We start from the raw sequence: 18,562 nt of genomic DNA, 5'->3' as shown, positions 1-18,562 counted from the left end.
TAGGTTGAACATGATTTTCAAACCATTGTATTTTGTTTTTATTTATGTTTAACACAACATCCCAAATTCATTGGAATTGGGGTTGTAGACATTTACCAGAGAAAGTAGTTAAATATGTGATAGTGACCCCAGTCTTCTGTAGTGACCAGAAAATAGGGGATGCAAAAAAAGATAAATACATAAATGCACTTCACAGCTCAGTAGTCCACTGGGAAGTAAGGAGTAACTGCGAACTAATAATAGAATTGTTGTCGTATAGTGTATCTATCTTATTGAAAGGATCTTTCTGCGACCAAAATAACATTAAATGTTCAAATCATGCGATTAACGGGATAGTTTGTTGATCAAAACAAGCACTACCCTCGTAGTAAACGATGGCAAAAGACAATTGACTGTATGTGGCACAATTATACTTCTACCCACTAGATGGTGGTAGGTAGAAAACTAGGAAGACACCGCGTACCTGAGCAATCGAGGAAGCTTTGAGCTATTCCTCTCTCTGTAGCTAAATGTGGCTAGCCGGCTAATCGTCTGCACAGCGTAGAAGGTTTTTGTTTTTCCTCTTTCGGTGCTCAGGTATTTCTTTTGATATATAATTGTTTTGAGTAGGTCTGTAGTGACGAGACAGGCGAGGCAAACACCAACAAGTTAGTTTAGATTCGCTCGATGATGTGCCACCCTTGCCAGAATGTTAGCATATAAACTAACCAGCTAGCTGGACAGTCTGCACAAGTAGCCAAACAGTAGCGTCCGGATGATTTGAACAGTGCCACGGTGGATTTTGGAGAGTTTTGAGTGGGATTTGCATGATGTCAAACAAGCGGTCCCCGCAAATCGCTGGCGCTGCGACTTCTGTGCCCAGCACAAGTAGCAGTACTAGTAGCAGCAGTGGCACAGGAGGCACCGTGAACCCGAGTGGCGGAAGCAACGGCGTCACAAGCAATGGAAACAACTCTGTAAATGTTGTGCCCTCGCGGACACTGGCAGCAGCAGGTGACAGCGGGATGTCGGTGCCAAGTTTGGTCGCCGTGTCGTCGTCTCGAGGTGGGTTCGCCTCCCTGAGTAGACCCTCCGCGTCCTCTGGCAGCAGGAAGAGGTCCCTCCACCAAGCACCTCTTTGCAACGGCCTGTTGAACTCGTATGAAGATAAAAGCAACGATTTTGTCTGGTTAGTATCTGGCAAATGCACTCATGGTTTACTTGGCGTGTCTGTGTGTGATAAGTGCAATCACAACATTACTATATTGTAATGGGAACACCTTGACAATTTACATGTTTTCGTTATTATAGAGAGATAGTAACAAACAGTACAATTTATGCTACAGTAATGTCGTTTATAATGTCATATTGTTTCTGTCAATTCAAAAATTATCATCCTTGCAGATAAGATTTCTGTTCATTATTGTGTACTAACTTACACACATTTTACACGTGTGCCGAGGGTGGTGTAGTTGCATGTACATAACACAGCTTTGTGTTTATTTCTAGCCCTATTTGCTTTGAAATGATAGAAGAGGCACACATGACCAAGTGTGGGCACAGTTTTTGGTAAGTGAATTTCATCCATTGATTATGCAGAGATTGTGATTGATGTTGATGGCACTCTTGAGTCTTGTGTGTGCGCACGTGCAGGATTAGCACCTAAGGACAGAACGTCAAAGCATTTTGTTTGTATGTATTTCGCTGAGAATGTTCACTTTTAATGAATTGCTCTCACGGCCAAACCATTTGCGGTATCAATTCCATGCAGCTCTCGTGATCATGTTGGGGCTTTGGCCATCACAGGGACACATTTTACACAGTTTACAAAAAAAGAAGAAGAAGAAGACTGAATACAGCAGGACAGCAAATTATGGCTGAGAAATTGAGCAAAAAATAAATAAAATGCTGCACTCAATTAACTTTTCCCCCAAGAAGTGTATGTGACATGAACATGGGCTTTTCTGAGAGGAGACAGCTTTGTGTAAAATGACCGCATTTCCGTGACAGGAGGAAATTGAGTGGCTATAGAGCATGGGTCCCCAACTAAATTGGCAAGAGGTCCACTAACCCGATCAGCCCAATTGACCGGGTTCTGGACAAAAAACACCCAACCGGAATAATTTAATTTTCTGCTCTTTTATTCAATTGTAAACATGTCCATTAATTAACAAAAACTTAAATTTCTTAAATAATTCAGCTTATTTTTAGTCTATTGTTCAAATATTTCTTTCATTAATTTCAAAAGGGTCCCCCATCACTAGTTATGAATCGAACAATTTTCACATTATTTCCTTTCTTTTTCAGCATTTCTGTTACGGCCAAATATATGTCCTCTCCTCTCGTATGTGTTTTCAAACCTGCTGTGATACCCAAAATGTTCTTTATAAATGTTTTAGTCTCCTAGTGATAGAATCGGTCATACACCAAAGGCTGAGGATTCTCACTTACATCAGTTGCCTCCCAGTTCTGAGGACGCAAGATCGAGTCCAGGCTTGGCCTTCCTGGGTGGAGTTTGCATGTTTTCCCCGTGCCTGCGTGGTTCTTCTCTGGGTACTCCGGTCTCCTCCCACATTCCAACGACATGCACGGCCGGTTAATTGGGCGCTCTGAATTGTCCCTAGGTGTGATTGTGAGTGTGGTTTGTTGTTTGTCTTTTGTGCCCTGAGATTGGCTGGCAACCAGTTCAGGGTGTACCCCGCCCACTGCCCGGAGATAGCTGGGATAGGCTCCAGCACCCCCGAGCCGACCCCTGTGAGGAGTAAGCGGTTACGAAACTGAATGAATGGATGAATTCTTATGTTGGTCTGTCAGCATATGTCCTTGGTAAAATCGGCCCATTGCACAAAAAAGGCTGGGGACTTATCAGTTTATCTGGAATCCTTAAATATTTATTGGGCCAGAAGTCAGAAGTGAATTGCTTCTTCAACAGTTTCCACTCGTCTGGAGTGGTGTTTTCAAATATTTTAGATTGTTTCTGTGGGCCTATATGTCCAGTCAATCAGAACATTTGAAAAGTCATTCAAATTGCATGCGAGAGAGGACCTGCTGCATCGCCATCTGTCTTCTCGTTCATCTCAAAGGTGTTTAGTAGGGTTGAGGTCAGGGTCAGTCAAGTTCTGTCCAAGCATGCTTTCATGGATCTTAGATATCACGTCACGTGCGATGATAAAAAATAAATAAATAAATAAATAAAATAAAACTTCTCTCCTCTACTGCTTGCAGCTTCAAATGCATCCGCCAGAGTCTGGAAGATAGCAACAGGTGTCCCAAATGCAACTACATTGTTGATAATGTGGATCAACTATACCCAAACTTTCTTGGTAAGGTGATAACTGAAAGTGTGATTTACATTTCCAAGCTCAAAGAAATCCTTTCCACTGGTAGATTATTCAGATTTTGAACCTGTTCTCCCATTGTTGGAACTAGAAAGAATATTTTCCAGGGATCCAATTAACACCACATAGAACCTTTATTAGCCGTAAAGTTCATTTTTAAAGTAACGTTTTAAACATTATTGTTTTAAAAGTGTAAATAAAAGTTCGATATTGTTAATAATAAAATGTCAAAAGAATAAAACACTAATTGCTAATGACAAAGACATTGGTGCTAGTCCTATTCTTGACCTAAATTTTTAGAGCATTTCTGATTTGTATGACGTCAACGACATTTAGCATTCGAGGCTGCACTTTATTTTTATTATTTTTTATTTTTTATTTTTTTATTTTTTTATTTTTTTAAACATAGCACTAAGGGTTGTAAGGGTTTTCTTAATGTTAACGTTACCTGGAAAAGATGTTTAAGTAGAGCCAATGGGGAAGAAAATGAAATTAAAGTGCGAAGTGATTTATTGTCATATGTGGGCCACCATGATAATGAAACTGGAAGTGGCAAATGTGACGGTAGTTTGTGAAGGTATTCCACTGTGTTGGGTTGCTTCCCTGTTTTCTGTTGTTTACTCACAGAGCTTTTCTTTCTCCTTCACACCACCACCAGTAAATGAACTAATCCTTAAACAGAAGCAAAGATCAGAGGAGAAGAGGCTCAAATTAGATAATCTTGTAAGTAAAATTCATTCACAACTGTCTCACTTTTATGACATTCAGGCTGACAAAAAGGCGGGGGGGGGGGGGGGGTGTTACATTTTACTAATAAGTTTCTCTGACCCCCTAGAATGGATCCAGGTGGCATGTTTTCCAGGATGTGTTGAGTCCGGATCAAGAAAACTTGGACCTGGCAAATGTCAATCTAATGTTGGAGCTACTGGTTCAGAAGAAGAAGCAGTTGGAGGCGGTAAGACATCATGCTCAGCATGAAAGAACTCAAGTCGTTTTATCGCCTAAGCCCTGAAGGTTTTCGATCGTCTTCATTCTGTGTGAATGCAGTGGATATAAAAGTCTGCACGCCCCTGTTCAATTGTTATGATGTAAAAAATTAGACCAAGATGAATCATTTCAAAACTTTTTCCATGAATGAGTCTCACAAGGTGTATCAGAAAAGTTCCAGGACTGCTTTCATAGAAGATATACTTCATCCCATCTACAAATTTTACTTTTCGGATGAATCCCCCTGGAGTCTTAGCTCACTTTCCCATTTTCTGTAGTGCCTTCTGCTTGACTTAAGCATCACACATTGGAGATCTGTTTCACTTATATGGATATGAGGAAAATAACCTACAGATAGCTAGCTGCCTCACACACTTAAAAAAAAAAAAAAAAAAAAAAAAAAAAAAAAAAAAAATCCAAACCCACCACAGACACCTGTCAACATAAAGTCACATTTCTCTCATGTCAAACCTTGTTTTAAAAAAAAAAAAAAAAAAAAAAAAGTTCACATGCTGTTGGGTGGCTTGGTTACAAACATTTTTATATCATTTTCTTTTGATTAATATGAATAACAGTAGGTTAGGACAATATGACAACATTAAATAAAGAATGGACTTTGCCAGAAGACCCATTTTTGGTGACTGACTTTGATAAAACCTAACAAGACTCACATCACAACATCAACCACTTGTCTTCAATACCTACAAAACACATCGCTTTCACCAAAATATAATAAGATGGTTTCCCGTCATTGTCTTTCTACTATTTAACATTTTTCTTCCTTTTCTTTCCGTTATTGTTTCCATGGTTTCAGATTTATCATGACATCATTTTGGTTTACTTTTTTTTTTTTTTTTTTTACTGTCTTGTAAAACCAATATACTTTACATTTACAATAATGATAATACAAAAAAGTTAATTTGTGATCAAATGTCCAAAAAGGTTGCTTGTGTAACAGTATATACAATAATTTGTTTTTTTAATAACTCATAAACACATCAGTTACCATCCTAATAGTAACCATGTGAAGTGTTTTTTCGCACTATTGTTGTTTTGTAACATACTAGTTCACAAATACAAATCTGATCTCAGTTATTGCCAATGATTTTTTTTTTTTTTTTGTAAGGAAAAGTATTTGAAGTATGCAAAGCCTCTGGCCTCAGTTGTCAACATCTCATAACAGTTTGACATGCAACAGGACTGAGATGGGCTCTAGGGCATCAACTGTTTTACTGCCAAACACAAACTCGTGTGGTAGGACTTTATTGTCATACTTTTCTTCGTTTTATCCAATAGTGAGGAGGATTTTGCATTTCTTGATCATGTGCACTGATATTGTGGTGTCTTCGACACAAATTTATATTGTTTGTTTGTTTGTTGTTTTTGTTATTCTTTTCCTCGGAAACATAATGATTTCAATACAGTATGTTGTCACTCTGGTTTTGTTTTTTGACAATAATATAATCCACAGTTTGTTTGTCAACTAGGAATCCCAAGCAGCTCAGAGACAAATTCTCATGGAGTTCCTTAATGAAGCCAGGAGAAACAAGCGAGAGGTACTATTCCATGTAAACATACTGTATGTAGCTAAAAGTAGCAAACTATTTTGCAAAAATAGTTTACTAAAAACATGTTGGGGATCAATTTTAAAAAAAACTTACCTTTATCTCTTTTGTTGTTTTAACAGCAATTAGAGCAACTACAGAAGGAGCTTAACTTTCTTGAGGAGGACATTAAGCGTGTTGAGGTACAATGATTTATAAAACTAAACATGAAAATAAAACATAAAAAATAAAGACAGGAGGACCAATGCTCATTATTTTGAACCGATGACCAACTGGAAGCGGTTGCCCTCCAGTCAGCCAAAGGTCTTATTTTATTTATGTTTCTTTCCAGGAAATGAGCGGGCTGTACTCTCCAGTGGAGGCAGAGTGTACAGTGCCCAATGTTGAGGCGCCCTCACCATCACCCAGGTACTGCTCGATCCCATCAAATTGTCTTGTCTCAGGTTTTGTTTTTTTGTAATCCACAATATAGGTCTATGTTTCAAGTTGCTAAAGCTAAACAGAGATAAACGAGAACCTTGAATCATTCTACAACGCTGTTCAACCTGTGATTTTGTTTCATATTTCAAATCATTCTTGTGGAAAATAATCCATTCCGGTTTCACATTGTCATCATTGTACAACATTTTAACGTGCTTAATGGTCATCCATTTGTAAAATGATATATTTCAAAATGTTAATAAGATATCTAAAAATAACACTTTATAACACGTTATAACTTTAACAACAAATGACAACCGCATAAGATAAAAGTATGACATATCTAGTATCTCTGATAAATATTTCTTTCTCTCTCGCTCTCTCGCACATTCTTGCATCACCGTGAATGAACGCAGAGCGAAATAATAATAATAATAATAATAATAATAAGTGAAAACCCATGTGATTACATTGATGTGATGTTGTTGACTTGTACGTACACACAGTGTTTGTAGTATTTTCAAACGTTTTTTCCACTGAGTGGTCAAACACCTGCTTGCCATCCGCCATTAACAACACAACAAACAATCCACCGCGCGTGTATGCCCGACCTTTCCCCAGTTCGACAATAGGGGCGGGGCTGTAAAACTATTACTACAATACAGCATTTCAAATAAGAACACAATGTGAACAATGTGATTTGTTGACAGTAGCCAAGTGTAACACAGGAAGGATAATTTATAATTATTTGTAATAAGTTACATCAATGGACCAGTAGGTTCGGCTCCAAAAGGTGACTGGAGTGTTCAAATGAGAACGGAGACTAATTGAATTATACTGCCATCTTTAGTAAACAAATGTAGGAACATTGTAAACAGTATTTGATACAAAGAGTTATACAATAGAAAAAAAAAGAATATGCTATGTTCTCAGTATCAAATTTTGGCCGATAGTAAATTCTATGACATCTTTTTTTAATTTAGGGTGCACCCAATATGATAAAATATTTGGTTGTATCGTTTGGCACATTAATCAATTTTCTTCAAATTACAATGTATTTATGATTTTGAGAAGCGAAAATCAAAATCACGGTTACATTATTGATTCATTTCTCATGTTGTTCAATCTCCTAAGATTTTGTTTGAGCTAAAAAGCATAGTTTGTTTATCATTTATTTATTTAAAAAATGTTGGCTACATTCTGAAAAATCAGTATATATATGTATGTATATATATATATATATATATATATATATATATATATATATATATATATATATATATATATATATTAGGGGTGTGAATTGCCTAGTACCTGACGATTCGATTCGTATCACGATTCACAGGTCACGATTCGATTCGATACCGATTAATCCCGATACGAATTTATAACTCGATTGTTGCGATTTTTTTTCATTCAAATTTAGAAAATACTAATCAGTAAGCTTGTAGAGTGTAAGATTTATATGAAAATGTATTATTTATTTATCTGAAATTTCAGTCTTATAGAGGTTGTAATCTGTTTCATGTTTGAACAGCATTAAAATGAAATATTAAGGCTTAATGTTCCGTTCATATAACATTCTTCCATGCTCAAGGTGTGAATCCTAACCCGAAGTCAGACGTTTTATTGAATATTTTTCCATTAAAAATGGAAGTTTAAAAATCGATTCACACACACACACACACACACAAAAAAAAAAAAGGCAACGATGATAAGACGTTGAATCGGTAAGACTACCTAATGAACAATTCTGAGCTCTTAAAAAAAAAAAAAAAAAAAAAAAAAAAATCGATTTTTTTTTTATTGAATCGATTCGAGAATCGCGCGATGTAGTATCGCGATATATCGCCGAATCGATTTTTTTTTTTTAACACCCCTAATATCTATTTTACAATCTGGATGTAATGGATCTCTTTTTTTTCTTTTTGCCATATATTTTTTTTCCCTGCGGATTTTGTTTTGTTCATTTTGGTTAAATGAAAATGTTTCACGCTCTTAATTTACAGTTTAAATTTAATCTATTCTTACATCTGTGTGAATCAGCAAGCTACACTGCACATTCTATTTCTACAATTTATTTGAAAATACCTTTCTCTCTCTCTCCTTTTTTTTTTTAAGCTGTAGTAGCATAATTGAGCCACCAAGCTATAACCAGCCGCCAGAATTTGGTGGAACAACCCAGGTAAGCAACATAAATGATTTTATTTACCAAAAAATTTGTATCTGTTATTTTCCATGCCTTGTGATCTTACAAACGTTTTTCTCAAATGCAGGGGAAAAGGCAGACATGGTATAACAGCACGCTAGCCTCAAGGAGGAAACGGTTGACTGCTCATTTTGAAGATCTTGAGCAGTGTTACTTCTCGAACAAAATGTCACGCATCTCAGGTAAAAATCACTGTCACTATTGGGCTTTCTGATAACTCTGTAAGGGTTCCATCATTCAACTGATGACAGCCTTAATTGATATTCTGCTCACAGTTCCAAGGCCACCTTATTTCTCTGTGCCACAAGTCAAACATCTCTGTGAATCATTACTATCAACTCTTATGTCCACAGTAATTGATCGTGAATGGTCCTCGCAGTGCGTATTTATTTGGAGTGTCTTGTAAATATGTATGCTAGGCCTGTCACGGTAATTACTATATTGACTTATCGTTCAATACATAAATTTGATTTTTTTTTTGCTGTTGCTGGTCCTCAACCCACTTTATAAATTGTTTGTGGTTCCTCACCCATAACCACCCCCCTCGACCCCCCCACACACACACACACACACACTTGATTTACAAGTGTTGCTTTACATTCGTCATCAACTTTAATTCGTGGTGCTTTTTTATTTTTTATTTTTTATTTTTTTTACTTCTCCTGTCAATCAACTTGCTCGCTGGTGTGAGAGGCGAGAGCCGCGAGACTCACACTTACACACAAACAGCGTCAACAACGTTGAAGCAGAGAGAGATCATGTACTGAAACCCAAGTTTTCAGGGATCAACAGATGCTAGACAGTAAACCCCACAATGCCGAGCTACACAGGGCTTCAGGATAGGAATCACCCGAACTGTATAGGCCCAGGAAACTGTCAAGCACCCAGAAAAACACCACATCCAGTGGCAGCAAAATGCACAAGAGGGCTCCAAGGCCCTCACAAGGCAAGGACAATATTTTTTATTTTTTTTTAGGGGGAAAAAAAAAATCAAAATCGAAGTGTGAATGTGACTGTAAATGCTTGTCGCTTTGTGTCTGGTGATTAGATACCTGGCAACAAGGTACTCGCAACCCATGAGAATGGGGGGAGGGGGAGTTGAATGACAAAACATTCTAAAATGCCAAAATATTGCTCAGAAGACAGACTAAAGGTCCAATCTTTTCTGACATCCATTCTGTGCAACCAATGCCGCACCAAAAAGTACATAATTATGTTGCTGGGTGTGTTAGTCTCAATCGATCTACGAATTGGTATGGCAATGAAAATCATATGGTTGGCACTCAGTGGTTTAACATTATACCTGCTCCCCAACATAAAATACCCTGAACTCCTCTCTCTCTCTCTCATCTTCAATGGTATCAACTGTTTTAACGCATAACGCATGTGTGTTTTTTTTCTTTCTTTTTTCTTTTTTCTTTTTTCAGAGGACAGCAGGAACTTGAACCAGCTGGATGACTTTATGGAGTGTCTCTCCAAATTTACTCGCTACAATTCTGTGCGACCCCTGGCCACTCTCTCCTATGCCAGCGACCTCTATAATGGCTCTAGTATTGTTTCAAGGTATGATGAGGATTTTTTTTTATATTTTTTTTATAAAAAATCTTGTATTTATGTAGTAGTTAATGAACTGAACTGAAACAATATGAACCTAAATATAATGCTTTTAGTTGTTTAAACCACGCAAAATTGGTCAAAGTAGTGTCTGACCGAATATTACACCTCACCCTAATGCGAAGCCATCATTTAGCAAAGAGGCCACAAGTGATGCAGCATCAGAGCGGGTATTTGGGGGAGAAAACCATTTTTGCTACATGAAATCATGAAATCCATTCTTGCTACGTGAAATCTCATGTATGATTTGTCCTATATATTTGGGGGGTTGTAGTTGCATTAAACTACATCAACAATAAAACTAAAGAGTGAGTATTTCGATTAATGTTAATCAGGTATAGGTTACGATTTCAAATAAATACTTAAAGCCTCATACTGTACTGCAATTTATTAGTATTTTGAAATCATGGAAGTGATTCTACGAGGAGCACGATTGTGCATCATGTGAGGCGGTAATAGCTCATCTTTTATGACTTGGACTTTGGAACCAGAGTTTCACGAGTTCAAGTCCTGCTGTGGACAATTGTTGGTGAGATGCCAGTCTGTTTGCTGGCTACTGTCGAGTCACTGGGAAAAGATTCAACGCACATGAGTTCAACTTTGCTAATTTCTAACTATATACTATTTAGTCTGCTCGTCTAAATATATATAAATGTATATTTCAAACTTTTTATTTTGTTCTTAAATTATGTCTTGAAGGAAAGTCATGTGGTGGGTGGTGCCCTAGCGCCCTCTATTGACCAGCTGCTACTGATGGCCACTTGTCTTGCACAGTGCACTCCACATAGGAAATGGAAGAGCCACAACAGCTGGGCAGCATTACATTTAGTGGTGGTTAAGCAGCCCCAGACAAATCTAAAAAGAACAAATTCTAAATAGCTTCTGCTTTTCATTTTGGTTTTTGTGGCATTATTTATTTATTTTGTTTTTTGTTTTTTTTGTTTTTTGTTTTTTGTTTTTATTAATGGCATAATCGCCTGCTAGTAGGAAGCCATGTTGTTTGGATTTTGTGTGTGTGGGGGGGTGTGTGTGCGTGGGGGTGTGTGTGCACTGCTGACAGGGAAAAAATGTGTAATAAAGATTGTTGTATATAATAGTGGGAACGTCTTGGTTTTAAACAAAGAAAAGTAATGAATGTCTGTTATTTTGACCTCTTGGATTCAGTTATCAAAGTTTGTACGTTTTGCTTGCCTCTATTGTTTCCTTCCAAATCCATTTTGTTTAGATTGGGTGGTTCTTTTGTTGAAAGATCCAATTGCTTTGAGCTGTAGAGGGATGTGTCAATAGCAATCACATGGTAATTGATGTGTGTGTTTCAGCATTGAATTTGACCGTGATTGTGACTACTTTGCTATCGCTGGCGTGACCAAGAAGATCAAGGTGTTTGAGTATGGTACTGTGATCCAAGACGCAGTGGACATCCATTACCCTGTCAACGAAATGACATGTAATTCTAAAATCAGGTGAAAATAAATAAAATAAAGTATTTAGGTCATGCTTAATGTCAATATTCCAACAAATGTAATCCCAACCTTGTTCATTGTAGCTGTATCAGCTGGAGCAGCTATCACAAGAACCTCTTAGCCAGCAGCGACTATGAGGGTACAGTCATATTATGGGATGGATTTACCGGCCATAGGTCCAAAGTGTACCAGGTACTTATTGGCAGATTTTAGCCTTGAATATATTACAGAACTTTGGCTTTCCGCTTGTACTTATCAATAAATCACTTACTACATGTTTTAATGATCCTGATATTTTCTTTACAGGAGCATGAGAAACGGTGCTGGAGTGTTGACTTTAACCTGATGGATCCCAAGTTGTTAGCATCTGGCTCTGATGATGCTAAAGGTAACTGAAAAATATCGTTTTTGATTCAGCACCAGATAAAATCAGTACTGTCATTTTCCAGCATCTGAATTAAAATTTCACTGCCTTTGTTCTCACTGTAAAATTACTTGTTACACCTGACTTTAACTCATGATTGACTGCTGTTTTGTGTACTTTTGATTGTTAGTGAAGTTGTGGTCGACCAATCTGAACAACTCTGTAGCCAGCATTGAAGCCAAGGCTAATGTCTGCTGCGTTAAATTCAGTCCATCATCCCGGTATCATCTGGCCTTTGGCTGTGCAGGTAAACTTGTCGTCATAGTTGGGATTAAAGGTTTTTCTCTGTGCAACTGTTATTGGCCCACTATCATGATTAGACTTACATGATTCAGTGAAATAATTTGTAAAATGATGTCTTGTACTTGTTATTTCAGCTTTTCTTGAAAGTCAGTTAGTTTGTCCAGCTTTGTCAAATTTGGGGGCAAAAACAAATCACATTTTTCTCGGTCTATCTTAATGTTCATGTTGGTGTCATCCCGTAGTCGCCACTGTAACAAAAGCCGATCTCACGTTGGTGTACTCAATACAGACTGATAACACGTGGTTTGAGGGTGATGGGGCTGAAATTCTTGATCATTTTATTTTGATGAAAACATCACAGAAATATTAAGACAAACGTTAACTTTTTTTAAACTGTACAAAACTTAATACCGCAACTACATGTAAAAAATAAAATGGAATAAACAAATTCCAAAAGTGCAAGGCAATAAATAGTGATTGACATTGCTTAAAATAGTGATTGACTATTACTGGTGTATTTTTTTTTTCATTTGTAAAGCACAAGCTTTGGACTCAACTTATCCCTGTGCGTCTCATACTTAACACATTAAAAACAATTGAATTTGATATTGCTACACTCTCTTGCCTGTTGGCAATCTTATACATGAACTCAAATGAGGAATTGTTTTCAGCTACTGTATGTAAATTGGAATACTGTCCATACTACATATCGATTTTTCTGTTTTCTTGCAGATCACTGTGTCCATTACTATGACCTCCGCAACACTAAGCAGCCGATCATGGTGTTCAAAGGCCATCGAAAAGCTGTTTCCTATGCTAAGTTTGTTAATGGAGAGGAAATCGTTTCTGCGTAAGTCTGCTTTGTCTGTGTTTAGCTAGCTACATGTTGTTGTTTTTGTCAAATTATGTGTTGTAACACTTATTTTGTTTGAGAAGTGCAGTGAACCCTCAAAAGTTGAATACAATCCATTACAACTTTTATCTGAATTTTGAATTGAACATTTCTATGAAAATTGAAACAATCTGTTCCTCAAGCCCATCATCAGCCGTGATGAAATGTTTCAATACTGTTCAGGGAATATTTTGGGCGGGGCGGCACAGTGGATGACTGGTTAGCACATCCGCCTCTCAGTGCAGAGGATGTGAGATCGAGTCCGAGCTTTGGCCTTCCTGGGCGGAGTTTGCGTGTTCTCCCCGTGCTTGTGTGGGTTTTTTCCAGGTACTCAGGGTGTACCCCACCTACTGCCTGAAGCCAGCTGGGATAGGCTCCAGCACCCCCGCGACCCTTGTGAGGAAAAGTGGCTACGGAAATTGATACATGGATGGTTATTTTGGGCAACATTTAAGAGTAACGTAACGGTGCTGCTTTAAAACAATGAAATACAGACACTCGTCAAAAAAATAAAATATACTCGAAAAGTTGAATAGTTTCCATAATTCAACTTATGTCAGCTCTTTGTTTTGGGGTCTGGTAGCCCTCGTTTTCCTCTTGGTAGTACTGTATTACAAGAAGAAAATGAGGGTCACAATAGAGTATTATCAAAAGCAAAATGAGGGCCACCAGACCCAAAAACAAAGAGCTGACAGCAAGCATCAAGAAAACCCCAGGCAATGCCACGGCGCATCGTGGCAGTGATTAACCCATTAAGGTCTAAAGCACCTGGCAAAACATCCCTCTAAAACCTATGGATGACTTTAGCGTCATCCCCGAAAGCCAGAAGTTTTCCTGGAAATTCAACAATATTGTCAATGCCTACTAAATAATTGATATCTCAGCTCCTGAAGCAAATAGAGACATAATTCCAAAAAACATTTCAAAGCTTACGCTTGTGTCGTTCACACAAGCAAGTTTATTATTATAAACCTTCAATATTAAAAAAAATAATAATAATAATCAGCGAACAACTATGTCACATCTGCGGGTATATTTTCCTTCACCTTTGGAGCGCAGTTGTAATAACCTAGGGGAATTGAGTGGTAATTTTTCGTTGTCCATTACAAAGTCGTCGCAATTTTCAACATCCTCGTCATCTACAAATTAGTGCTGTCAAAGTTAAAGCGTTAACTACGGTAATTAATTAATCACAAACATCGCATTAATCATGTATTAACGCAGATTAATCACACTATTTTGACCACAGATTATCCTTTATCTTGGCAACGGGTGGCTACGTTAAAGGTAGCACAGGTTGTGTTCGAGCAATAAACATAACCACATGCATTAAAGTAAAGCATTTAATAAATGTTTTACATATGACATTCAGAACATTTGTTCCTTTCAAAATATTGGGGCAATTTTTTTTTTCCATTTTAAATTATGCTAGAAAGAGGGGTGGATGAGTGTGAAGATGTCCTCATAACATTAAATGTCAAAAGAATGAACACATAAACAAAGTGCTCTTCAAATTTGGCGGGGAAAAAATGTTGCTTAAAAAAAGCCTTTTTAATTAAGTGATTAATCAAAATTCTAAGATGTGATTAATCTGATTAAAAAATGTAATCGTTTGACAGCTCTACTACAAATATGTCACTGTCGACTGGTTACACTATTTGAATTCCTCCTGCGCCGTCGTCAATCGTGTCATTTATTTCATAACTCCCACAAATCTGTGTCAGGCATAAATGCTTGAATAAAATTACAGAACATGCTACGAGGCCCCACGTCACCCTCTCGTGTATATTCTGATGTGTTTCATCAGCTAAGAGACCAAGAATTGGTCAAAACAACGTATCCACTCTCCCGGCTTTAAAGGCAAAGTATTTCCCAACCAACTACTGAAGATTGACATATCCTTTTAAAATTAACATCCATCTATCCTTTTTTTTTTCCATGCAAATCACTCTGAACTATGCATGGTGATTTCTTCACAGTGTTCTATTTTTTGACATCCTGTTTTCATGGGTTTTATGAGCTGAAAGCCCAAATAATGTAAAGATAAACAAATAAATACTTGAAATCACTTAAGGGCCCTGAATCTATAATCTATGAAAGTTTGACTTTTTGAATGGAATTGTAGAAATTATTCAACTTTTCGAGGCTATTCTAATTTTTTCATGAGCGCCTGTATGTATCAAACCTTATGGTGAGTGCGTCTTTTGGCCTTTTTAGTCATTGTCATTACATTTCCCTTCGCTGACTGTTAAGAGTTTAAACAGCAGTGCACATAGTGTAAGAGCCCAGGGGGATTAACTAATGCAGGCCGAGGCCAAAGAATTTTAATTGTGGCCATCTAACTCTTGTTGATATAATGAAGAGCATTCCCATAGAAGCGTGCCACCAGCAATACTCAGCCAGATGTGTCACTGTACTACTAGGTAGGCCCCTGTGAAAGGAGTCTGTCGAGGCGACCACAGAAATAAATTCCCAACTCTGCACCAAAATATACCAGAGCATTTCTGATCAAATATAATGGGTCGGAACCATGATGTTTTTTTTGTTTTTTTTTTATTGGTTTTAGTGCAATACTGCTGCCTGACTCCCTCATCCTCTATTATGTCTGCTTCTTTTGACAGTGTTTCTCCACAGCAAAATGCAATTACAGCATTCCCTCGCTATAACGCGGTTCACTTTTCGCTGCCTCGCTGTGTCACGGATTTTTTTTCTATTTCATAAAATGTATGAAGGTTTGAACATTGAGAACATTTAAACAAAAAGAGAAATGTAACAAAAAGTAAATGCCTCAATGAGAGAAGTGTATAAACTGTGTGGTGAGGGGTTTTGGTGCCTTAAAACATTTATAATAAATATAAAACATAAAGCTAACTACTTCCCAGATTTCAGTTATTGCGGGTATTTTTTGGAACCTAACCCCAGCCACTCAAAAATGTATTCATTCTGTCAATCACGTTTCAGGTCAACAGACAGTCAGCTGAAGCTGTGGAATGTCAACAAACCTCATTGCCTGCGCTCCTTCAAGGGTCACATCAATGAGAAGAACTTTGTTGGCCTGGCCTCCAATGGAGACTATATTGCCTGTGGTAAATGTTGTAGTTCTAGTCTTTAATAATATGTAACAAAAAAAATGAACCATATGTAATTAAATTATTCTGCTGCATTTCCTTGATTGGCCCATCCAAGCAGGGACACTGCTGCAATGCAAAACTATGTCTATGTTTATGTGTGCAGGGAGTGAAAACAATTCCTTGTACTTGTACTACAAAGGACTTTCCAAGACACTATTAACATTCAAGTTTGATACGGTAAAAAGTGTGCTGGATAAAGAGAAGAAGGAAGACGACATCAATGAGTTTGTCAGTGCTGTCTGTTGGAGGGCCTTACCTGACGGAGTGAGTTCTTGATGCGATCATCACTTGTTTTCACATTGTAATGAGGAAGGTTATGCTAACAAACTCACTCTAAAGATCAACCAATGACATTTCGTAGTTCCGTTTTTGATACGGTCTTCTTTTTCAGGAGTCAAATGTGTTGATTGCTGCAAACAGTCAAGGAACAATCAAGGTTTGTGTACATCTATCAACTATCTGGTAGTATGCAAAGTTACATCACCATAGCCTGTAGCTTTTATTTATTTATTTATTTTTTCAGTTCAGGCTTATTAATTGTGCTTTCAAATACTTACTTTTTAATTGGTACCATTCAAATGTTTGTACACAGTACGCATCCTCTCTATTCAAGTATGAGAACTATGCATGCCCAAACCATTAGTTATTCTGATGTCAGTTGTGTTTTTCAAATGTAGTGAAAATGTTTTTGCTCAGACTTAGTGTAAAAACACACATCATTTGTCTTTCATTTATATATAGTACAGGAATTGTTGTCAAAGCTAAAGGGTGCAATTCGCATTTAGGTGAGGCATAGCAGCTTGAGAAAAGATATAACATGGTAAATGGCATGGCACTTCATTTATATAGCGCTTGCAAGGCTCTCAAAGCGCTTTACATTTTTGACTACCCATTCACCTACTGATGACGCAGTATCAGGAGTAATTGGGGGTTTAGTAATTTGCTCAAGGATACTTGGGGGGGTCCAGTTACAAGGTATTTCTTATGGACCTCAAAATTATGATTTGTGCAGCTGAGCCGTCAAACAATATCAAAATGGCAACTTTACTTTTCTGTTTCACAATTATTTATTTATTTATTTATTTCGTATTTAAATCGTAACCCCCCTGAAGGACAACAATGCTTGAACATAAACGTATTCAGCAAAACAGAGAAAAAACAAGTGGTAAACACACATCTAAACTCTTAAAAAAGATCACAGTTAAATACAAACAACAACAATAATTTAAATATCAAATAATCCAGGAAACACATCAAACCTACATCTCACTGTAAATTATATTTGGATGCCTGGCTGCAAATCAAAAAGGCTGGCAAACAATTTGAAGTAAAGCAGCACAGGCATGTCATAAATGGTAACGTTTGTATTGACATAAATCTTTTATCTTTGCACAGGTACTTGAGCTTGTCTGAAGTCTGTTGGCAGGGAGAGGCCAAGCTGCCTACTGAACTCGGAACACCCGACCGACCCCCCAGGAGAATTGATGTAAATGACTATTTTAATGAGCTATGGATTTTGGACAGAGAGAGACTTTATACTCGGGCATCTGTTCAAAGTATGAAATGCTGCCATTTTATAGGGTGGATGGGGGAAGGGGACTTTAGTTGATTTCTGTTCAAGTTACATCTGCTACAGTATAGCATCTCCATTGTTTTCACTCCGATCCATACTTTTTAGCGTTTTTTTGTTTTTAAGTGTTGCTCTTGATGGTTCAAATTCAGCTAGATGCTACCTGTAGCATCATTCTCCACCTTACAGGCTAAGAGCACTTGACTAATTGACAAGTTAGTCTTCACATTCAACTTCAACTGTCAGCCCTGAATGTTTGTCTGACCTTATGTGTAGTTTGTTTTCCAAGATGGAAGAAACCAATTGGAATAAATCAGACATGCATTTAATTCTGTCAAATTTATTGTCAGTTGTCAAACTGTGGAATGTGAGTTGTTTGACGCGTAAGGAAGATGAATTGTCATGGAAAGGTTGAGAAAACCCTTCGTTTATGTGTAATCACTTTTCTTATGTAACCAAAGGCATGGATCAAACACGCCACATTGAAAGTAGCAGTGGAAATAAATAATCCTGTAGATGAAAACAACTGAGCCCAATTGTAAGTCAGACAAACTCATAGTTTTTGTATAGCCGCAACGTGGTCCATGTTAACATGAACCCATCAAGAGGATGTGATAAACCCCACTAAGACCTACCTATTTTCTGATGGATGGATGGAAGAAGAGGTGCTTTCTATTTGTATAACTGAATAAATTATTTCAAAACTATTTTTGTTGTGCCAGGTCAT

The 18,562-nt window shown here is 37.4% G+C and overlaps 1 protein-coding gene across 1 annotated transcript; it reads left to right on the top strand.

Moving 5' to 3' along the window:
* The first annotated feature begins 434 nt into the window (after positions 1-434).
* On the top strand, positions 435-18,542 carry cop1 (COP1 E3 ubiquitin ligase). Its single transcript, XM_077536457.1, has 20 exons — positions 435-1,168; positions 1,489-1,548; positions 3,205-3,302; positions 3,976-4,040; positions 4,153-4,272; positions 5,792-5,860; positions 5,992-6,051; positions 6,201-6,277; positions 8,411-8,474; positions 8,566-8,680; positions 9,926-10,061; positions 11,432-11,575; positions 11,659-11,767; positions 11,882-11,963; positions 12,130-12,246; positions 12,975-13,092; positions 16,096-16,220; positions 16,369-16,529; positions 16,657-16,701; positions 17,661-18,542. The coding sequence occupies exons 1-20, from the start codon at positions 807-809 to the stop codon at positions 17,676-17,678; spliced, it is 2,145 nt and encodes a 714-aa protein (XP_077392583.1). The 5' UTR covers positions 435-806; the 3' UTR covers positions 17,679-18,542.
* The last annotated feature ends 20 nt before the right edge of the window (positions 18,543-18,562 follow it).

This window comes from Festucalex cinctus, chromosome 1 (genome assembly GCF_051991245.1).
Source record: "Festucalex cinctus isolate MCC-2025b chromosome 1, RoL_Fcin_1.0, whole genome shotgun sequence".
NCBI lineage: Eukaryota > Metazoa > Chordata > Actinopteri > Syngnathiformes > Syngnathidae > Festucalex > Festucalex cinctus.
The sequence above is the reverse complement of the archived record's forward strand: the minus strand, read 5'-3'. Positions and strand labels throughout refer to the sequence as shown.